Source organism: Lycium barbarum, chromosome 11 (assembly GCF_019175385.1).
Source record: "Lycium barbarum isolate Lr01 chromosome 11, ASM1917538v2, whole genome shotgun sequence".
Taxonomy (NCBI): domain Eukaryota; kingdom Viridiplantae; phylum Streptophyta; class Magnoliopsida; order Solanales; family Solanaceae; genus Lycium; species Lycium barbarum.
Genome location: NC_083347.1, coordinates 100,984,910 through 101,005,219, shown reverse-complemented (window position 1 = coordinate 101,005,219; position 20,310 = coordinate 100,984,910). Strand labels below are relative to the sequence as shown.

Here is a 20,310-nt window from a genome sequence, read left to right as displayed (position 1 = left end):
GTCTCAATGGAGTAACTAAGACTCCTTCTAATCTGTCCTGGATGCCATGGTCCGGAGTCCACCCTGGGGACCTTCCTTGCACCCCCACTATCAGAAGCCGACCTCTTCATCTATATTAATCTACACTTACCTACAAGGAAAGAGGGTCAAGAACGATCTTTCCTAGACTCTGGCTCTATTGCACGATCTAAGATAGAAAGGAAGGTCAATGATTCCTAAATCCACAGCCTCCTGTTTATAAGTCTGGCACGCTTCACACCCATAAAAAGGACTATACCGGACACGGCCTGTAGACAACTCTAGGACAGAACTGCTCTGATACTACTTCAGTCACGACCCAAGCCGATTAGTCGTGGCGAGTGCCCGATCATTACTGACCAACCACCCCTAAACTCGTACTTACATCTCACTGAGCAACCTAGTGGCCCATAAATAACTTATAACTGAGCTACACTAACTCCTGCATGCATCAAGATAACAGTGCAAGCTGACTAGGCCGCACGTATGTTGTACAACAAAAATAAGAGATGACAAGGCTATATAACATCCCAACTACATACAACTGTCTACAGGCCTCTATGGAACACGAACTGTAGTAAAGACAGGACAAGGCCCCGTCATACCCATCCAATTGAATTTCTACTTGAATCCGATACGAGTCAACTAAAGTGACCTTGCTAATACCACGGGACTCGAGGCTGCCTCACACGTTCCCCTCCCCTCGATCAATAAAATTCCTTTAACCCGAATCTTATACAAACATAAGCACACAGACATATACATAAACATACCTTAAAGGTCTTATGTTCGTAAGATGAGGGTTTCATATGAAACCTTAGGCATCACCCTTGTTTTCTCTCCTCTGCCAAGTCACGATGGCCAGAAGAGGAAAGTTTTCAGGCCAATTCAGGCCTTTGCAGTCGATGCTAGTCTTTTTTTGGGCAAAACATTTAATGCTTTGCCCTCTCTCCACCTCTACTCAGCCAAACAAGGTAAAACCCTATCATCTGTCATACTTTGATGCAATTCATGGTCAAACAAGGACAAATCCTTAATGGTATCTGTCCATTTGTGCTCGATTCCTGTTCGTTTTTATTCAAACGCACTGAAAATCCCACATTGATTAGGAATCAAACTTTAGAGTTTTTGAGGTTCTATATGACGAACCCATTCCTAACACAACACACACAAGTCTCGATACATAGGGGAAAAAAAAACCAAATTTTCCTAGGGATTTAGCATATTTGCTGAAACCTTTAACTAATTCGATTTCCTAGATTAAAATTTGATTTTTTTCTTTTGTGGCTGAGTTTGAGGGAGGAGAAAAAGCTTCAATTCCAATCTTGACAAGAGGCTGCATATAGAAAAGGTAAAATTTCTTCCTTTTATTTATTTTTAGTAATTTCTGTGTCTGTATATTTATATGCTTATATGTTTGTTTTAGTTTAGATGTTGCTTTAGGAAAAGTATAGTTATTATCATGTGTATATATTGTTTAGCGTAATCACAGTTTGTTCATGTCCTAGTTAGTTTTAGCTTAGTAGTATGCTCTTGTGTTTATGTGTTTCATTCTGCCTAGTTATTGCCGTTAAATTTTTCAGTATTGTTCAAGTGTTGTTTAATTGCTTTTGCTTAGGTAAATAGATTTAGTTAGTGATTAATATTGTCTGGATGTCTTGCTCTATGGTTTACTTATTTTTTAATTAAACACATGGTAGATTATTAGTCATTTGAATGTCTGAAAAAGGATTACTTCATCTAGTTTGGGTTTAGCCAGTTTGGTCTTGAACTGAGTAGTATGTTAAAATAGTCATCAGCATGTCTGCCTTTTAGCTTGATCATTGTTAATTAGCATACTGCCTAGCTTGATGTGGTTTAGTTTATGACTACTGATGTGCCAGTTTGAAGTAATCATAAGCATGTTAAGTTAAGTTCAGTTCCTGCTTCAAATATGTGATTGTTCAAATTAGCTCTAGACTATTAGCATGTGCATAGGTATTCTACATGTCTTGTTGGGTTTAATTGCTGTTTTGATAAGACATTTGGCATGAGTATGCTTATATAGATTGGTCATGAATGTGTTGAATTGATATAGCAATCACAGCTTGAGAAATTCCTACTTGCTTAGCCTGTTTTAGCTCAATATTAATTTAGTCTCCAAGCATAACCAGTTAACTTAATCTGAATATTAATGTAATGAGCTTTTTTGGCTTTGTTTAAGTTATTTTGTCCTTGTAGGATTGGCTTATACGTTGTTTCATTTTGATTTGAGGGATTTAAACTATAATTTCTTAATAAACTGGAAAAGCCTATGTCATGACCCAACCGGAGGGCCATGACGGGCACCCGGAGCTAACCTACCGAGCACCTCAAAATGTACATCTCATAGTCATGTCTGAGTGGGCCATAAAGCTAACTCATAAATATCGTAATCTGTAAAGGGAAACAAGCACAAAAGCTATATATATATATACGTCATCAAATTGATCTCAAGTACACAAGCCGACTAGGCTATCAAAAATACGATGATACAACAAAGTGTGAATCGAGATGGTCATAGAACCTCTAACTGTACATATTTGTGTACGAGCCTCTACTGGAATACATGACATAACGTGGCCAGGACAGAGCCGGCCATACCCATGCAATGCATATGTGACCATGCTAACTCACAGAGCAACTCCAGAGCAAGTGGAGTGACACAACACTGTCGGCTGAGCTAATATCCTACTGAATGAGTCGTTAACCTGTATATCAAGACCTGCGGGCATGAAACGCAGCTCCCCCAGAAAGGGACATCAGTACGGACAATGTATTGAGTATGTAAGGCAGGAAAACCAACATAATATAGAGACATGAGAGAGAATATACCTGTACATCTAACATGCTTGTGAGGACTAATGATATGCATAAATATTGTGCATCTGAACTGCCTCTGAGGGCTAATGATATGCATAAATACTGTGCATCTGAGCTACCTCTGAGGGATAATTATATGCGTAAATACTGTGCATCTGAACTGCCTCTGAGGGCTAATGATATACGTAAATACTGTGCATGCATGCATGAGGTCATACATATATATGCGTATATAATGCCTGTCAAGCCTGTGTGGGCATCCCATCATATCGGCCACTGTGGGCATCATCATCATCATCATCATATCATCATCGTATCATCATATGACCAGCTGATCAGGTGGTAGCGCGTATATAATGCCGCCACCTTCCCCGTATCCCATATATATATAATACACAATATGCGTGCATATAGCGCCTGAGGGGTCTCGGGTCTGTATATGCATAAGTGTGAATATATATATATATATATATATATATATATATATATATATATATATATATATATATATATATATATGCGCAATGCAATGCATGTGCATGATAGGAGTGCCAGTGACTCTAGAGACCATACTAGATATAAGAGAGACATTCTGAAGATATCATTATGGAACATGAAACAAATGGATCATTCCTAACTTTAAGAGTAGAGTCATTATGGATCAATGTTACGTATTTGTTTGGTTCACAAGGATCATTCCAAAAAGAAAGAAAGGGATAGCCTTACATACCTCGTCGTCTCCTTACTACTCCTCGCCTATCCTCTTGAGTTTGCAAATCTACATTCAAGATGATTCACACTAAGTTTAAGTCGTTGAGACGCTTATAAGATCAAACAAGACTATTAGGTGAGCTAACGAAATTTGGGCAGCATCTCCCCTATATCACTTACTTCCACCAAATTTCAAAAAAACTCCCAAACAACAGTAACAACATCAACAATACCATAGCCAAGAGATTTATATTCAAATTGGACTCAAATCAATCCAAAACTTCTTTTCATAATCAATCCATAACAACTTCAACACAATCCCTTATACACTTGTATACAACACTTCCTCATCATCATTATTACTCCTCATAATAAGATTATACTCATAACATATTAATAATTATAGCTCAAGTTAATTTACAATTCAAAATATCATCAAATTTATATTTGAATTTTTCCTCCAATTTCTTCTCCTCAAAACTTAACATAATTACCAAATAAACTCACAAGCATGAAATTAAGATGAAATTTTACCTCAAAATCCACCTTAAAAATACTCACCCAAGCATCTTCTAGAAGAGGAGACAAGTGCAGACCTCACTTGGAAACCCTAACCACTTTAATCTTCACTTTGATCTTTGATTTAGGCTTGGAAATATGTTGGAATATGTTTGGAGAGGTTTCTAGGGCTTTCTAGGACTTGGGGTTATGTTAAAATGAAATAAAATTAAGAGGAGATCATAATTATATAATTCTGGAAATCCATAGCCTCAAATTTTATAGCCACAGGCCGTAATTCAAATTACGGTCCGTAATTTGAATCGTAAAATTTTATACAGACCGTAACTTTCACTGTATTTCTTGGATTTGCGATCTGTAAATTGCATTCGAAAGATAACTTCCTGAAGTTCAATTTTGATAGGTTATGCATTCCATAACTCCTCATATTCTAGGAGATATACGTCCCTCAAGTTGGACCAAAAATCCTGTCCAGAATTCTGCCCTTTTTTTTCAAAGTTTCACTTTGATCTCAGAACCTTTAAATACTCTTTTAACACTTGTTAAAAGTCTTCCTTAACCTTATAGGGGTATCATAGCCTCTCTAGACTTACGTTAGTTTACTCATGACACAAAAATTTACGAGGTGTAACAGCCTGGACATTGCTTCAAGTGACAATCTTTGTTAATTTGAAGTGATTGAGTTTATTGCATAGTTAGGGTGATATCTAGTTGACTCTAATGTAGACATCAGGTTATACGTGTTAAGATTTGGTTGAAAATGATCCATGATCGGTACTGCCTTGTTTATCTGAGTATGGATAGTTATTTTTGAAACAGTTAAGTTTAAGAGGATAAATGTATGTCTTTGTCATCACAAATGGTTTGCCTGGAATGATTCATGTTCTGATAACTATCTGAGTGTGTTTGATGTGAGAAATTGATTTGGAAATAATAGAAATTTGAGAAAACAACCTGTTTTTGTCATTTTTAAAACAATTCAGACTAGTGTAACTTATCTAAGCTAAAATGGGACTACCTATGGTCACCTTAAGTGTAAAGGGGTCAAGAGGTTGTCACTTGGTTTGTAAAAACATGAGAAGTGACTTACCTAGGGCTAAGGAGGGTTCGGGGAAGGTTTTGAGTTGCCACTCAGTTTAGTACTTCCTATCCTAGGCTACTAGGATTCCTTCTCATGTATTTGCAATAACCATTGTTTTAAAAGGCAGTGTCAGGACTCGCCCCGGGGCTCGCCTCGGGGCAGGGCAGTGGCAAAACGCCCTGGGGCTAACGTGCGGGGCTTAGTTCCTATGAGGCTTACGCCCTAAGCGCCCAACCGTACGCCCTAAACACGCCTAACGCACAACGCCTAGGGCTCGCCTAACAGTTCTTACACAAATTATATTTTAAATTTCTTAATTAAAATCATTCACCCTCATAATTGTTTAACAAAATAATGATACTTAATAGTTTTTCATCTATAGAAATAGAAGATTGGGTGTAACTCATATAACAAGTCGTAGTATTGGATATTTACTATTTGAGAACGTCGTGAGGGTGAATATCACTTAATTTTTTTTAACAAAAACACATAGTGGAATTGTACATTTTCACTTGTCATTGGTCATAAGTCCTATGTATCAATCATATAATTTTATTTTTTGTTCATGAAGAAGTTATGTTTTAATTGTAATATTGATAAATTTTATTAATTATTTGCTTATAGGGAGATAAAATGAATAGTATGATAGTAATAGTGTTTTAAGAAACTGTGTTTTTTTCCGTGTTTGAAAGTTAAAATGTTAGAATTGTTTTGCATTTCATAATAGCTTTTATTTCATTGTATTGTTTATACTTGTAGAATTATGTATATATAATTACAAGTTATAAGCGGTGTATAATGGATTGCTTTGATCATTTTTTTGTGAGGATCAAGCGCGCGCGCGTTCACACACACACACACACACACATATATATATATATATATATATATATATATTTCATTTATTTACAGTTTTCTTTTATTTTTTAATGTAATTTTACCTATTTAAAAATATTTATTGTAATTATATTATTTTAAGAAATACTAAAAATTAAATACCCATGGGGTTTACGCCCCATGCCTCGAGGCTTACGCCTCGTCGAGGCGTATGTAAAACGCCCCGCCTTACGCCTCCGCCTTTTAAAACACTGGCAATAACATGATGCCTTTTTTGTCCTTGAAAGTGTAAAAGAGGAAATTGTGTAAAGATGGGATGTGCAAATGAAGTTGGAGATCTATTTGAGGAACAGTGGGCCTATCTGTGCAATATTTTGATCTTGTATCCTATCTGAGTTTGTCTCATATCATGATTTAGAAGTCTTTGGTGCTGTTTCTCCCTTTGTGGTAGCCTAGATCAGAAGCCTGTCTAGTTTGATTATGTTTAGATATGCAATAGGCTCCTTATAGTCATTAAGAATCTGTCAAAAGGTCTTAAATGTGAAAGTTAGCAGGGCCCACCCCTTCCCTTTTTGTTTTAATCTCTTGTCTGCAGTTCTAAGCATGTTGAGTGATATGTATATTGCTTCAAATTTTGAAAGAAATGATTCATGTTTATGTACACTTGCTGCTGATGTGAATGCCCTGTTCTTCCTTTAAATAAACCAGTTTGCTGCTTGTCTCTTTCCTTTAATGGGTATCATTAATCTCCAAGTAGTGAATATGCAGTATATATTGATGTATATCTCCTATATCTGAACATGTGTATATTAATTCCGAGACTGAGTTTGAGTAAACTTAGGGCTGGGCATAAAATACCGAAAACCGAATTACCGAACCGAACCGGGTATTTCGGTATTCGGGAATTTGGTTTTCAGTTCGGTATTCGGGACTGAAATGTAAAATTTAATATTTCGGTTTCGGTATTTACCATTATACCGTTCGGTAATTCGGTAAATACCGAATACCGAATAATCCAAACTGAAATCCTGAGTCTTTGCACTACAAGATTCTTGTGGCTGTTGGAATGCTTACTGGGATGAAAGGGATGGGGGAGTATTGCCTTTTTCCTATCAAACTAGTGATACATCATACTTACATACTGAAGTTTTCATTGACTAGTAGTATTTAGGATTACTGAATGTTTTCATGTATTTGCCACAAAGATAATTCTACTAACTTTGAACGAAACTCTAATATAAAAAACTTCAACTAACGATTCGATATTGTAAGCTTTCCAACTTGAGTTGGAGTTGTATCATCACATGTCACTTCAATTTTTTTCTTGACAATGCAAATCTTATACTGACAATTCAGGTTCATTCTTCCACAAAGATGAGATATCAGCCACTGCTTCATAAACAGTTAGATATATTCCATTTAATCCGAAGCCCTCAAGAGCACTAGATTCATGCAACTTTTCCATAACATTCCCACCTGGATTTGCCAGCACAAGCTGAAAAGTGAAAAAGGACAACAAATGTTTGTAAGAAAAATATTTGACTAATGAAGGGAAACAAAGAAGCATATTTTATGTGGCTGATGGATTTACCTTAAGAGATCGTTTATCCAGCGTCCTTCTTAGTTCACATATAGTGTCGATTCCACTTGAATCTATGGTTGATACAGTTGGTGAAGGAAGACATAATTTTGTTACTCAACATATTGGATACAAAAGATGAGCAAATGTTGTCATTTTTTTTTTCTTCAACTGACCTGTCATGTCGATAATTACACATTTGATTGCAGTTTCTTTGTTGGCTGCTATCCTCTCTTCCTCTTCGCGGATCCATCTCAATATCCTGTAGTTACAAAATGTGAATTTCAAGTAAATAAAACTGTGAAATTGTGAAATAAAACTGTGAAATTGTGAAATAAAACTGTGAAATTACAAAATGTGAATTTCAAGTAAGCTTGTATATTGAAAATATCTCTTGCACATGATGAATGAATGCAGTCGCTAGCAAAAAAAATGGTATTACCGAATACCGTATCGAACCGAAGTTTGATTTACCGATTACCGAATTACCGAACCGAAGTTTGAAAGTTCGATATTTGGTATATACTTTCAATTACCAATTACCGAATTACCGAACCCGAACTTTAAAAATACCGAACCGAATACCGAACGCCCAGCCCTAAGTATACTGCTACATTTTGCTTGTCCGCATTGTCCATTATTTCCTTTTGTCCGCATTGTCCATTATTTCCTTTTCCCTTTACATTGGACATGTTATAATTTAGGTATACAAGATATATACCCCTTTATATACCTCAATGTATATTGAGTCGTATATCATGTATACCCATGGTATATCATGATAATTTTAAGGAATTAAGACTATGCTTTAATTGATTTGGGCTTATCCCTTTTAATACTATCACTAAATAATTGGTTCGGACCTTGTCTCGCTTATTTTTCTCATTTGGGCCTTTATTTCGTCTCTTTAAACTATATGGGCCTTCTGTCATGTTTTTTTTTTTTTTTTGGTTCCACTGAAGCCATTTGGGCATGCCTTGGCGATATACATTCTAATATACATACATATACAACTGAAATATAATTTTGTGTATGAAATTATGTGTGAGTGATTTATTCTCTTCCTTATATAATTACTAAGTTTAGGTGCTCTTGAACCTCAATTGTCCTTCTCTCCTCTGTCTTTTTTGCATGAAACTCATCCAACGTAGGCCACTTTGGTCATTTTCGCACAAGCCACTGGCTTGAAGCCCAACAACTTATTTCTTTTATCGAGTTCGAGAGATTGAAGGCCCAACCATGAGTGAAAATGGTTAACTGGTGGGCTCGGTAGGCCCACCAGCCTTACTTCTCCTCTTCATTTTATATGTATATGTGTATTTATAATGGGCACTATGTGATATTGAAACCCGAATGGTTATGAACTTAGACAATTAGGCAAACGACACGTGTATCGTTTAGAATAGATAGGAACATGTCACCATTTCAAAAAACCAAGACCCAACGAAAGATAAAAGATTATATATTCAATAACTGGAACAAGAAAAATAGCTTTACAATTTCTCTAATATTTCTACACAAACTGGAAACTAACAGTTAGTATACATGTATTATTTTGAAGCAAGTTAACATTTCAAAACTGAAAATTTCAGTAGCAAAAATTTGGAAACAGTCTGCACAATTTTTAGGGAAAGTTCCAATCTTTCTCCTTTCAATTTAAAGGTTATAAACTGAACAAACTGATTTCAAAATCATAACTGTTGAAAATGGACTTCAAAAAACGACTTAAGGATTTTTAAAACATTTTGAGTTTATGTTAAACAAACAAAGAAAATACAATTGGACTTTATTTTAGGGGAGGGTTTGAAATAGAGTATAGTTAACCTTCAAAATGATTAAAATATCTAGTAGTTTGAAAGGAAATATTTCTATACTTGTTTACCTCTATGGCATTTTTATAAAAGAAATATACTCAAAGTTTTGTCAATAAAATTTATAAAGACAAGAAGGACATGACATTGGACCAACTTTAAGTTGAACTCTACTTAAGAAAAATCTTAAGTGTGTTTTGGTGTGGAAATGAAATGATTTAGACCCTATATACATTTTTTCAAAAGGATATTCAACTTTTTTTATTATTTATTTTCAAATAAAGAAACTTTTACCAAAATATTTTATGATATGCCATGACAAGTTATCCAAGAATTTAAACTAATATAAGAAAATAATTATAATAATCACACATTGAAGCTCGAAGGTCAACCGTATTCTATGGATTCTTAATATCAGGGTGTCTTAACGCCTTCCCCGGGGAATCACCAAAACCCTTACATCAAACTTTGGTTTTAAATGATTTTTCTCTTGTTTGAATAAATCCTTTAAATATGGTTTTCCTTGTTTCCCTTATAAATTAGGTGGCGACTCTAAAAAAAATACAAAATCCAAAAAGAGTCCACAACCTTGAAGTAGCGTTTATGCCTCGCGTAAAAGTGAACCATGACAGATAGCCACTCTGCTAGGGATTTTTTAAATAGGTTCTAACCATAATCATTTCAATATAGTGTGATTTCTTGTAATTATTTTCTTGTTTGTTTACTTTCTTGTATATATAACTATCATTGCATGCATATCATAAACTCCACTAAACTGGCAAAAAAACTGCATGTCCAAATGAGACACGTGGGTTCGCGGTTGAGCCTTCACTAAAAAACCAAATACTTTTCCTTGGAACACGTTGAAGGCAGAGTTGGTACGCGGTCGTCCAACAGCTGACAACGGTTCACCTCGAGTAATACGCTCGAGTCCTAGTCATTTGAAAAGCCCACTCTAGTATTGACTAGGATAGAGCAAAGCCAAATCCCAACGGACTAGCGCATGCTTACCTAGACGGGCATGGATATTTGAGACGTATCTAAGCCCATTTAGAGACTACCTTGTGTCAACACGGTATATGACCTGAAGACACTGCATCCCACTATGTGCTAACTGGAAACGTATTTATTCCTATGTGTTGAACCATTGCCTTTGGGGGGGGGGGGGAATTAACCGTGTTCTGTTTTGTAGATGTTAACCAATCTAAAGTTGGACATGGTCCTCGAGTCTCCCGCTATACTGGAAATTTGGTGCGGTAGGTTAAATGAGGAGCAACAAAAGACAATCACAAATTGTTTGGGACACCTACCCTCGTTGATGACTATGAAGGATTGTAAGGAATTAATCGAAGTAATTGCCGAGTATTGGGACTGTGATTGAATGGTGTTTAGGTTCAGAGAAATAGAAATGACCGGACTTAGAGGAAATTCGAGATTGCATAGATAACGTTGGAACATGTCTGAGAAGGAGGAAAAAGCCCGACCATAACCTGTTAATCCCACATAAGCCTACCCCGACCAAATCTTGAAACTACTATCCTTATCCCATGCCAATTGGATCTTTGCTCCAATCGTAGCTTTTAGGGATTTATATAACCGATTTGCAACTAAAAGGGGATTCATAGAGTATTCAACAGAATTCCGAACCTTTGCTGATTGGGAAACTACCCAACCCTTAGCCTTTTCTATATGCCTTTTGGGACTCATGGTATTTCTCAAAGTTAGACACCAAGCCATAACACCCGAGTCATTTTTTTCACCCATGCTATCTTTCATGGCATAACCACAAACGAAGAAACTAAATATTCTGACTTGGTCCCTATCATCCTTGCCGATATGTATCGAGCCTTAAACCTATGCTGAAACCACTATAGATACTTCCAAGGGTGAAATCTGTTGTTACAATGGTGGCTCATCAAACATTTGAACAAATGCGAGGGTCCCTAATATCTAGACGATCAAAATAGAAAAGATAGACTCAAATCCCACTGTCCAAATTTTGAGTATCAGACCAAACCGGGTTGGGCCTTCATCTTCTCAAGACTTAAGGAAGACAAAATACAATGGATGTTCCCGATTTCATATCCGAGCGAGTTATACTTAAAGGTAGAAAGTTCCCATTCCTACCACTTATGGGAATCTGAGGAATCCACCCTTATGCAACTGCCAGGGTCGTGAGACAGTTTAGAAGAACCCAAATAATACCCTAAGTAGGAAACATAGGAGAGTATATGATGGACTATGAGGAGGATAAGATTCGAAATGCTGGGATATTGTCCGAGAGTGGAATGGTCCCATAACATGAGGTCCCGAGACTTTAGTTCATGATAGGTTTCACCTGCTGGTTGACGAAGACTATAAGGATTTGTTGAGGACACATTTGCAAAGCACCCTCGCTCTTGGACCCAACCTCTATAACTGTGTTCGAGACAAGTCCTCCAAGGCCGAGATTAAGGCCTGTTTGACTCAAAGGCGAGCCGATGATAGGGATGCCAAATACATGGAGAAAATCGAACATGATCAAGCCATCATAGCTAGCTTGACAGATGAGTTGGGGTTCACATATGAGTGCTTGGAGGATCTCGATGATCGTGTGAATAAAGAAATGGATGATACCACACCCATGAAATTCACAGAGAGAGGGTGTTTGATAGATGCTTTGTTGACATCGACTCATCTCAGGATTCAAACCGCCCTTCGAAGGGCCAAGAAGGATAGGACCGAAAGAGCGTTGTCATCTGCCACTAGAGGCCATTTATGATGATTTTACTTTTATCCCCTTTGGGGAAGATATTATTAATGAAACTATGATTTATGGGGCAATGGTTTGATACAAATGGCACAATTATGTTTCAAAGCGATTAGAAGGGCCTCGGTTTAAAAGGGTCTGGAGAACACGAGTAGCATAATTTATTACAATTATTGATTATGTGATTGTGTGATTACATGTTAATGTGCTTCATGTATTCCATTTAAATTATTGGTCGATCTTTGGTTCCGATCACTACCCCAAAGAAAAATACAAAGAAACACCAAAATAGCCAAAACGCCTTATAGTAAGAGACTAACTATTTACACCTCTCAAAAGGTTGACTGGCTATCATAGATATGCAAGAGAACCAAAGTGACATCATCCTCGTTGTCAAATCAGTTAGCGGGAAAGAAAATGAGGATTCGCTTCAAAGAAAGATCAGTAGGTTAGAAGGGAAGATCAACTTGGTCAAGGCAAAGATCAAAGAGACTGATCGAATTTTGGATTTGGTTGGGAATCCGCCAAAAGAGGCTACTGAGTTGGAACACTATCATGAGAACCTTTCAGACAATGTCAAGGGAATGTACAAAGCTGCGTACCACTTTTAGGAAAATGTGAATCGCCGAAACAAGAAACTGAGGACCATAAAGAGGAGTCCGAACCTTATGAAGAAGAACAAAGCTGGCCATCCAAAGAGGCCACCACCGTTGCGTATGCTGTTGAAGTTGATAATTATGAGATACCTCAAGGGTTCACGCGTCTATCGTCACCAACTTGGTGGGAAATTTCCCTCAAAGCCCATGCGCCAATACAGAGTAAGCATGTGTGATGCGAGGAAATCTATGAGAAATGAAAGCTGTGGGGGCCGCCTGCTTCAGTTATGAAAATTTAGCACATTGCGCTCCAATCTATACGCATAAAAGGTGCCCATTCCATAGGAATCAACGTGGTCACACTGCTTATGAATGCATAGACCTAAAGCGGAGGATATTAGGTTGATCGATGACAAGACTATCCGCAACATGTGGGCACAGAAATCTTTGTTGGTCCATGGCCCAATCATCCCAAGTGAAGTACTCACGCTAGACACTCATATCTGGCACTACGACTTCACCATCTTCAAGGACTCATATGAGAGCATCTTCCAAAAGCTGGCAAATAATGGTAAAATCCGCCCTATTGAAACCACTTGGAAATCCTCACCTAGCGGACTAAGCCAAAAAAGGATCTGTCTATTTCATTCTGGGGCACCTGGGCACGACATCGAAAAGTGTGAAGTCTTTAAGTTCGAGTTGGAACACCTAGTCCATATTGGGGAAATTTGGGTAGTACTCCCTCCTCGTTACTAAGAAGAAAGGCCTTCGGCCAAATGCGTGGTTGTAAGAACAACCCGCTTCGATATCAAAGAGAGGTCATCTTTTGGGTAGGTCTAGGCATCCCTTTTTTCAAAAACAAATATTATCCCCTCCTCTTTATATGTAAAAGAAACTACGTTTGACTTGATGTCCCAAGGAGGGATACTTAGGAAGCCCTTATCTGGCCTGGTCTGGGCAGGCTTTTGGGTAGAAAAAAATTAGGGGATATTTTATGTGAACCGAACTACGGAAGGGCCTGATTCCATGCTAAGGGATACGTAAGCAATCTATGTAAGACTCAGTCTCCATATTATATAAAAAATAGATTCCCCACTCAAGTAGAAGGAAGCGTCAAAAGGACCGCTTAAAGCAAGTCAACCATAGACTCACAAACCAAATCCACAAACAACTCAAAATACCAAAACCTTAGAAGAAAGGATCAATCAAACACTTGAATCGAATACATGAATCTTCTGTGCCTTATGTGCTTATTTGCAAACTACGTACGATATCTTGCATTTCTTATTACTGCTGTCACGACCCAAACCGATGAGCCGTGACGAGGAGTCTGACCTCTAACGACCAAATACCCCTAACTCATATCTGAAACATGCTGTACATCAATAGCCCATAAATGGCACAAACTAATCTCATAAAGAGGAAACATCCGAACTCTGTACAATCTGCATATATATAAACACAACATGCGGAAGAACAGTGCAAGTCGGCTAGGCTACTATATATACTGTACACAAAAGAATATAAGCCGACAAGGCTACATCGTCTAGCTACTACATACAACTGTCTACAGACCTCTACTGGAATAAAGTTGTAGAAAGGACGGGACAGGGCCCCGTCGTACCCATATGTATACATCTCAAAAGAGTGGCCTACCAAAATAGACTGCAACTCCGGATCTAATGGAGTGCACTGATCGCTGCTGGATAAGGGTCCTACTAAGCTGGACCACCTCCCTGTCTACCTATACCTGCGGGCATGAACGCAGCCCCCCGAGCAATGGGGAGTCAGTACGGATAATGTACTGAATATGTTAGGCATAAAGACAACGTGTATATATGTATAGAAATCATGAATAAGATCTGAACTCATAAGCTGAAGTGACTATCTACATAAATCTGTATGAATTAGTATCTGTCTGCATCTGACTGAATCTGTATGTCGGGAAGTATGGACATGCATATATATAGATCTAGTAGGTACACTCCTCATTGCCACATCACAGGCCACACCTTCACCCCCTGTTAAGTGTGCCTTTCTCATGTATATACTCCAACATCATAGGTCACTCTTGGACTACTCATAGGCCACACCTTCACCCACTGTCAAGCGTGCCTTTCACATATACAACGTGATTGGCGTTGTAAGACGGTATCTCCGATTGGCAGAGTTAGTCGCAGTTAGATGGTATCTCTGATTGGCAAAGTTATTGTCGCAGTTAGATGGTATCTCTGATTGGCAGAGTTAGTCAACGCAGTTAGATGGCATCTCCGATTGGCGGAGTTAGTCGCAGTTAGATGGTATCTCTGATTGGCGAAGATAGTCGCAGTTAGATGGTATCTTCGATTGGCAGAGTTGGTCGCAGTTAGATGATAGTTCCGATTGGCAGAGTTATTGTCACAATTAGCTGATATCTCCGATTGTCGGAGTTTTATTGAGGAATAAAATTTCTACGGGGGCCCCTATCTTTGAATAATCAACCTTGACCTTGCTCCTGGATGTACCTGGAAATTTAAATGAAATGTTCAGAGGTGCCTAAGTTAAGATAACAAAATAAGATAGGAGAAGGTTATGTCGCTCATGATGTCGCGATAGGTCTTGTGACGCCTCCGACTAGAAGCTTGTTTCGACGTCATCTCGTCTTGATTCATGTTAATCCTGCACTCAAAGCAAAATTCTAAGTTTGGGATGGTTGTGTTGATTTATGTCGATCGTGGCCCTGGCCTTGTCAAATGAATCTCTTGAGCTTCCTCAACTGCATGTGATTTCTGTCTAGAGATCGGTAGGGGGAAAAGTAGAAAAATATATTTTGAGAAAACGTGTTTTTAGAAACCAAATTCATGTAAATGTGAAATAAAATTCTATCCCTTTTTAGATTATGACATGTTCCGAAACGCATTGAGCTTTTCCATTCCGACGCTTGTATCCAAATAGTGTCTTAGCGTGGTCTGTTCCTTTGCTGACGGTTCTTCGTATTCAAACCAAGTGTTGTGACATCTTTGACGATGAGACCGACCCTAATCTATAGGTAGGTTACAATCAAAAGGTTTCCTAAGGCTATGATCGAACCTTTTTGTCACGACCCAATGAGGGGCCATGACGGGTACCCGGAGCTAACTACCGAGCACCACTTATTCTAATGCTCATCATACTTATCCTGTGTGCATTCGTTATTCTGATGCTTCAAGTCATAGAGAAATCATTTCCACTTTGAAACATATTTGCATTTATATACATAAGCCCTTCGGCTATCAAAATAATATATACACAATGAGGGAAATCATGAGACCATAACACCCACACATACGTATCTACGAGCCTCTACTAGAGTACTAGACATATGGACAGGACAGGACCCCGTCGTGCCCAAAATATATGTAGACAAAATAATCAATCATTGGCACCTCTGGAACAATGGAGTGCTCTCAAAGTCTGCCGATAGCTCCTATTAATCTGGATCACCACCCTGTCTACCTGTGGGCATGAACACAACGTCCAAAGAAAAGGACGTCAGTACGAACATTGTACTGAGTATGTAAGGCATAAACAATAATGATACATCAATGAAAACAGGAGACATCAAGTAAGGAACAACCTGTAACTGGTTGACATTTAAGAATGAAATAGTGCATGCTAACTTACTTCATAAACGTCATCATATTATGTATGCACATGTGTATAAGCTGCCCGACCATATAGGTACGGTGTGATAATCATTAGCCCGCGTCCAGGACTCCCGCGTCCAGGGTAACCATCTCATGCCGCCCACTAGTGGTGTTTGCCCATGCCATCTAGACATGGTGTTTACACTGCCTGCCTTAGCGGTGTCTGCCCAGCCATATAGGCGCGGTGTAATATCATCATCATGTACTCATCATAATGCATGCATAGGAACTCAAAACAGATATACTTTATCGGGGTGACATAAGGTCGTGAACCCCCGATTCCATTATGGAGTTTCATAAACATTCTACCTCACCTTGAAGGAATTAGCATATAAGGTGAGTGTAGCACAAGAACGACATCAATTAATCATAATTAGGATCATTAGTTTCGTAGAACATCATGTCATGAACTTTATTCTACATCATATCATGAACTTTAGAATCTTTAGACTTAAGCTCATCATCATCATTATCATGCTCATAACGTATCTCTTATCTTTATCTCATATGGGGCTCTTTATGAAAATAGACTTATAATTTCCGGAATGTAAGAAGGTCATGGAGAATAAGGAAAAATCATGTCATAAGATTCATACCTTAGAAAGGAAGGGATTAGCCTCACATACCTTTTCGTTTAGCTACTCTATCACTTGAATGTTCCTCTCCAATATTCACGTTTTTACCTTTAAGGTACTAATATTAGATAATCGAAAACGTAACACGCTTGAACTAAAGCTAGAGAAAATTGGGCAGCATCTCCTCTGTTTATGCAACTTTCTTCATATCATATATCAACTCCCAATCATCAATGATAACATTCGTAATATCATAATCAATAACTATTGTCAAGTTCATCATTATCCAACTCCCTCTCGAGGTCATCCATAATCATGATAATAATACAACATTACATTCATCCTCATCTAATGTTTCTCCTATGTTCTTAACATCATTCATAATCTTAACATCATTCATAACATAATTACAATCACAACATATCAAGAATCGTGTTTCATATTAATCTACTACTCAACAATGTCACTATTCTCATATTTATAACCCATTTCCTACTTCCTTCCATAATACAAGTCTTTCAACCTCTAAATACTTTAAAAAACATGGAATGATCATAAAACTTACATTTTATTGAGTAGGAATGAGTTTTGGGTGGAAACACTTCACTTGAGCAAAACCGTAGTTTCACTTCCAATGAGATTTCTTGTCTTGGATGAACCCTAATGAGTTTCTTGCACTTAATTCTCTCGGTTTGATGAAGTTGATCATTAGTTTCTCTTGAATTATTGTAGGAGAAGTGTGTGGAACTCTCTAGAAGCCTTGAGAGAGATGGAGAAGTGTGGGAAATGAAATTAGTGAAGTGGGATCACATTTAAATACTTGAACTTAACTCAGCCCGTCGGGACTTCCACGGACACTTATACGGTTCGTACAACATTATACGGTCCGTATAAGTGGCCGTACTTCACCATCAGAGAAACAACATTTCTGTTAGGTGTTATACGGACCCTTATACGGACCGTATAATGTTATACGGACCGTATAAGCAGTCGTATAACCCCATTTTCCTGAAATGATTCCCGTCGTTTCGTTTGATCTCCAATCCTTATGGAACCTTCTTGACACTTGTTTAACACTTCATTACCAATCTAAGGATCGTTATAACTCTTCCTTAAGACATCATTAAGTCAACTTTAGCTCGGTACTTTACGGAACTTCTCCAAAACACAACATACGTTTTACCTTCCTTAAGGAACTTTCTCCTCTTGCTTCCAACGTCCTTGGAATCTTAATTAGAATCGTTAAATAACCTTTCTTACTTATAGAAACATCGTATACTCCTTACCCTGCGTTAGCCTATTCACTAGGCAATGACATGAAATTTTCTGAGGTGTAACACTTTTTAGGTTGCCTATGTATCTCAAATAAGAATCAGGTCTGTACGTAGTTCAAGGGTACAAATGAGAAGAAAATGACATATAATGTGATATGACCGAGCCTGACTCAGGCTGCCTACATATAGAAATATAATCAGGTCATGATGTAGTCCGAGTATATTAAAGGGGTAAAATAATGCAATGACCGAGGTTGCCTACGTATCTAAATGGAATCATGCCATAACGTAGTTCAATTACAATACAAATGCAGATTAATAAAGGGATCGAATCCGGTAGGGATTGCTTACGTATTGTAGCGGTTCTATTTTTTCCGATTCGCATTTGTACTTGCCTCATTTAAAAAGGAAAGTGTCCCGGGGAAGTACGGTTGTCAATCGTACTGGAAAAATGAAAAAAATATACTTCTAAGTAATGGTACTCTGAATGTACTTAATTTGGAGTCGCCACCTAATTTTTAGGAAATTAGGAAAAATCGAGTCGAAAAGGGTTCATTTAAAACAATTATTTTATGATTATTTTAAAAGAAACCTAATCTACACAGAGTCTAGGTAAGGGTTCTGGTGATCCCCTGGGGAAGGTGTTAGGCATCCCGATATTAAGGATCCGCTCAATTGCGGCTTACCTACAGGTTCTAATAATATCTCCATATAGATATTAATTGGTTGTGACAAAAAATAGTTTTGTTTTATACTTCCACAAAAATGGAAATTAGTCATTTATGCAAAAAAATACCGTGTTTCAAGAATCAAAAGTGGTAAAATTTTGCCCAAAATTGGGTGTTTAGGGTGTCGGACTAGAGCACTTAGGCTAATACCCGAAGGCTCTTAACCTAAGTAGGACCCTACGTAAGTCCACCCAAAATTGATTTTGAAAAAAAAATCGTTAAAGTATAGGAAAATAATTTTAGGAAAATAGGTTAAGTATAGAGTTTATATAGTATTTTACATATATAGTCCATTTTTTATTTTTACCTTTTTCTAAGTTTGAGTCAAGTTTTATCTTTTAGCTTAAGTCCACCAATCGTAATTAGTCCTACAAAGTTGAATATCGTTTCAAATCAGTCCATATGTCATTAGCCCACAAGTTTCAAAAATGTTAAAATCAGTCCTTAATTTCACGCAAATTGGCAGTTTTAGTCCTTTTAATCAAACCAGTCCCAATTCATCTCAAAGTTTGTAGCAAATTTATTTTTTAGCGACTTTTAAAATATGACAATCCATTAGGGGTTCCAATAGGCATGATAATTTGCAAAAATAATAATTTGAAGCATATAATTTAAAGGAGATAGGGTATTTAGGCTGACCAAGCCCAAAAGAAAAGATGTTTATGCACTTGGGTTCATTGGATCCAACGTATACTCTGTTTTGCTCCGAATTGGGTTGACTCGATCTAAATGCGTTGGTGAACCCCGTTGGGGCCCACCAACAGGTTTGAATGGACAAAGATACAAACGGGTATGCATAATATTAGTATACTACTCAACATAGCTAACAACTAAATAAATTACAAAGCCAAAGATTAATTACATCGACTTGGGCCAAGCCCATATTAATAACCAAAAGCTGTAAACAATATCAAAAAAGAAAAGCCCAAGGCAGAGCCCAAAAATTGAGTGCAGAAACACGTAAGGAGGTCTAAAGGACCAAAAGAGATGCAGCCCAGAATCAGAGGCCCAAGCTACCACTTTCCCAGATTTCCAACTAAGTGTAAGAACCATGTTATACACAAGATATACCTCAAATATACACACTTAGGAGAGCAAAACATTGTTGCATATCCTCCATATACTTGATATACACTTCTCTTGTCTAACCAAATTTTATTCCCAGGGATACAACTATACCAAAGCTTCCAAACACTTCAATTTTAAGCTTGATCCTACACTTTTAGTTGGGTTTAAAGGTAAACAAGTCTCTAGAATTCCACTAATGCTATTAAGTGATCTAGTCAATATCAAAAGGACTTCAAAGAATCCTTTAAGTCAAACTAA

At 37.5% G+C, this 20,310-nt stretch overlaps 1 protein-coding gene across 2 annotated transcripts; it reads left to right on the top strand.

The window, feature by feature from the left end:
- The first annotated feature begins 637 nt into the window (after positions 1–637).
- Positions 638–7,821, top strand: LOC132618062 (uncharacterized). 2 transcript variants are annotated; one of them, XR_009573936.1, is made up of 3 exons: positions 638–992; positions 1,311–1,369; positions 7,364–7,821. XR_009573936.1 is itself a non-coding variant. In XM_060333117.1 (3 exons), the coding sequence occupies exons 1-3, from the start codon at positions 815–817 to the stop codon at positions 7,451–7,453; spliced, it is 321 nt and encodes a 106-aa protein (XP_060189100.1). In that variant the 5' UTR covers positions 639–814; the 3' UTR covers positions 7,454–7,821. The 2 variants fall into 2 exon arrangements, 1 of the variants encoding a protein (XP_060189100.1); XM_060333117.1 differs by having other exon boundaries at positions 639–992; positions 1,317–1,369.
- Positions 7,822–20,310: the final 12,489 nt, after the last annotated feature.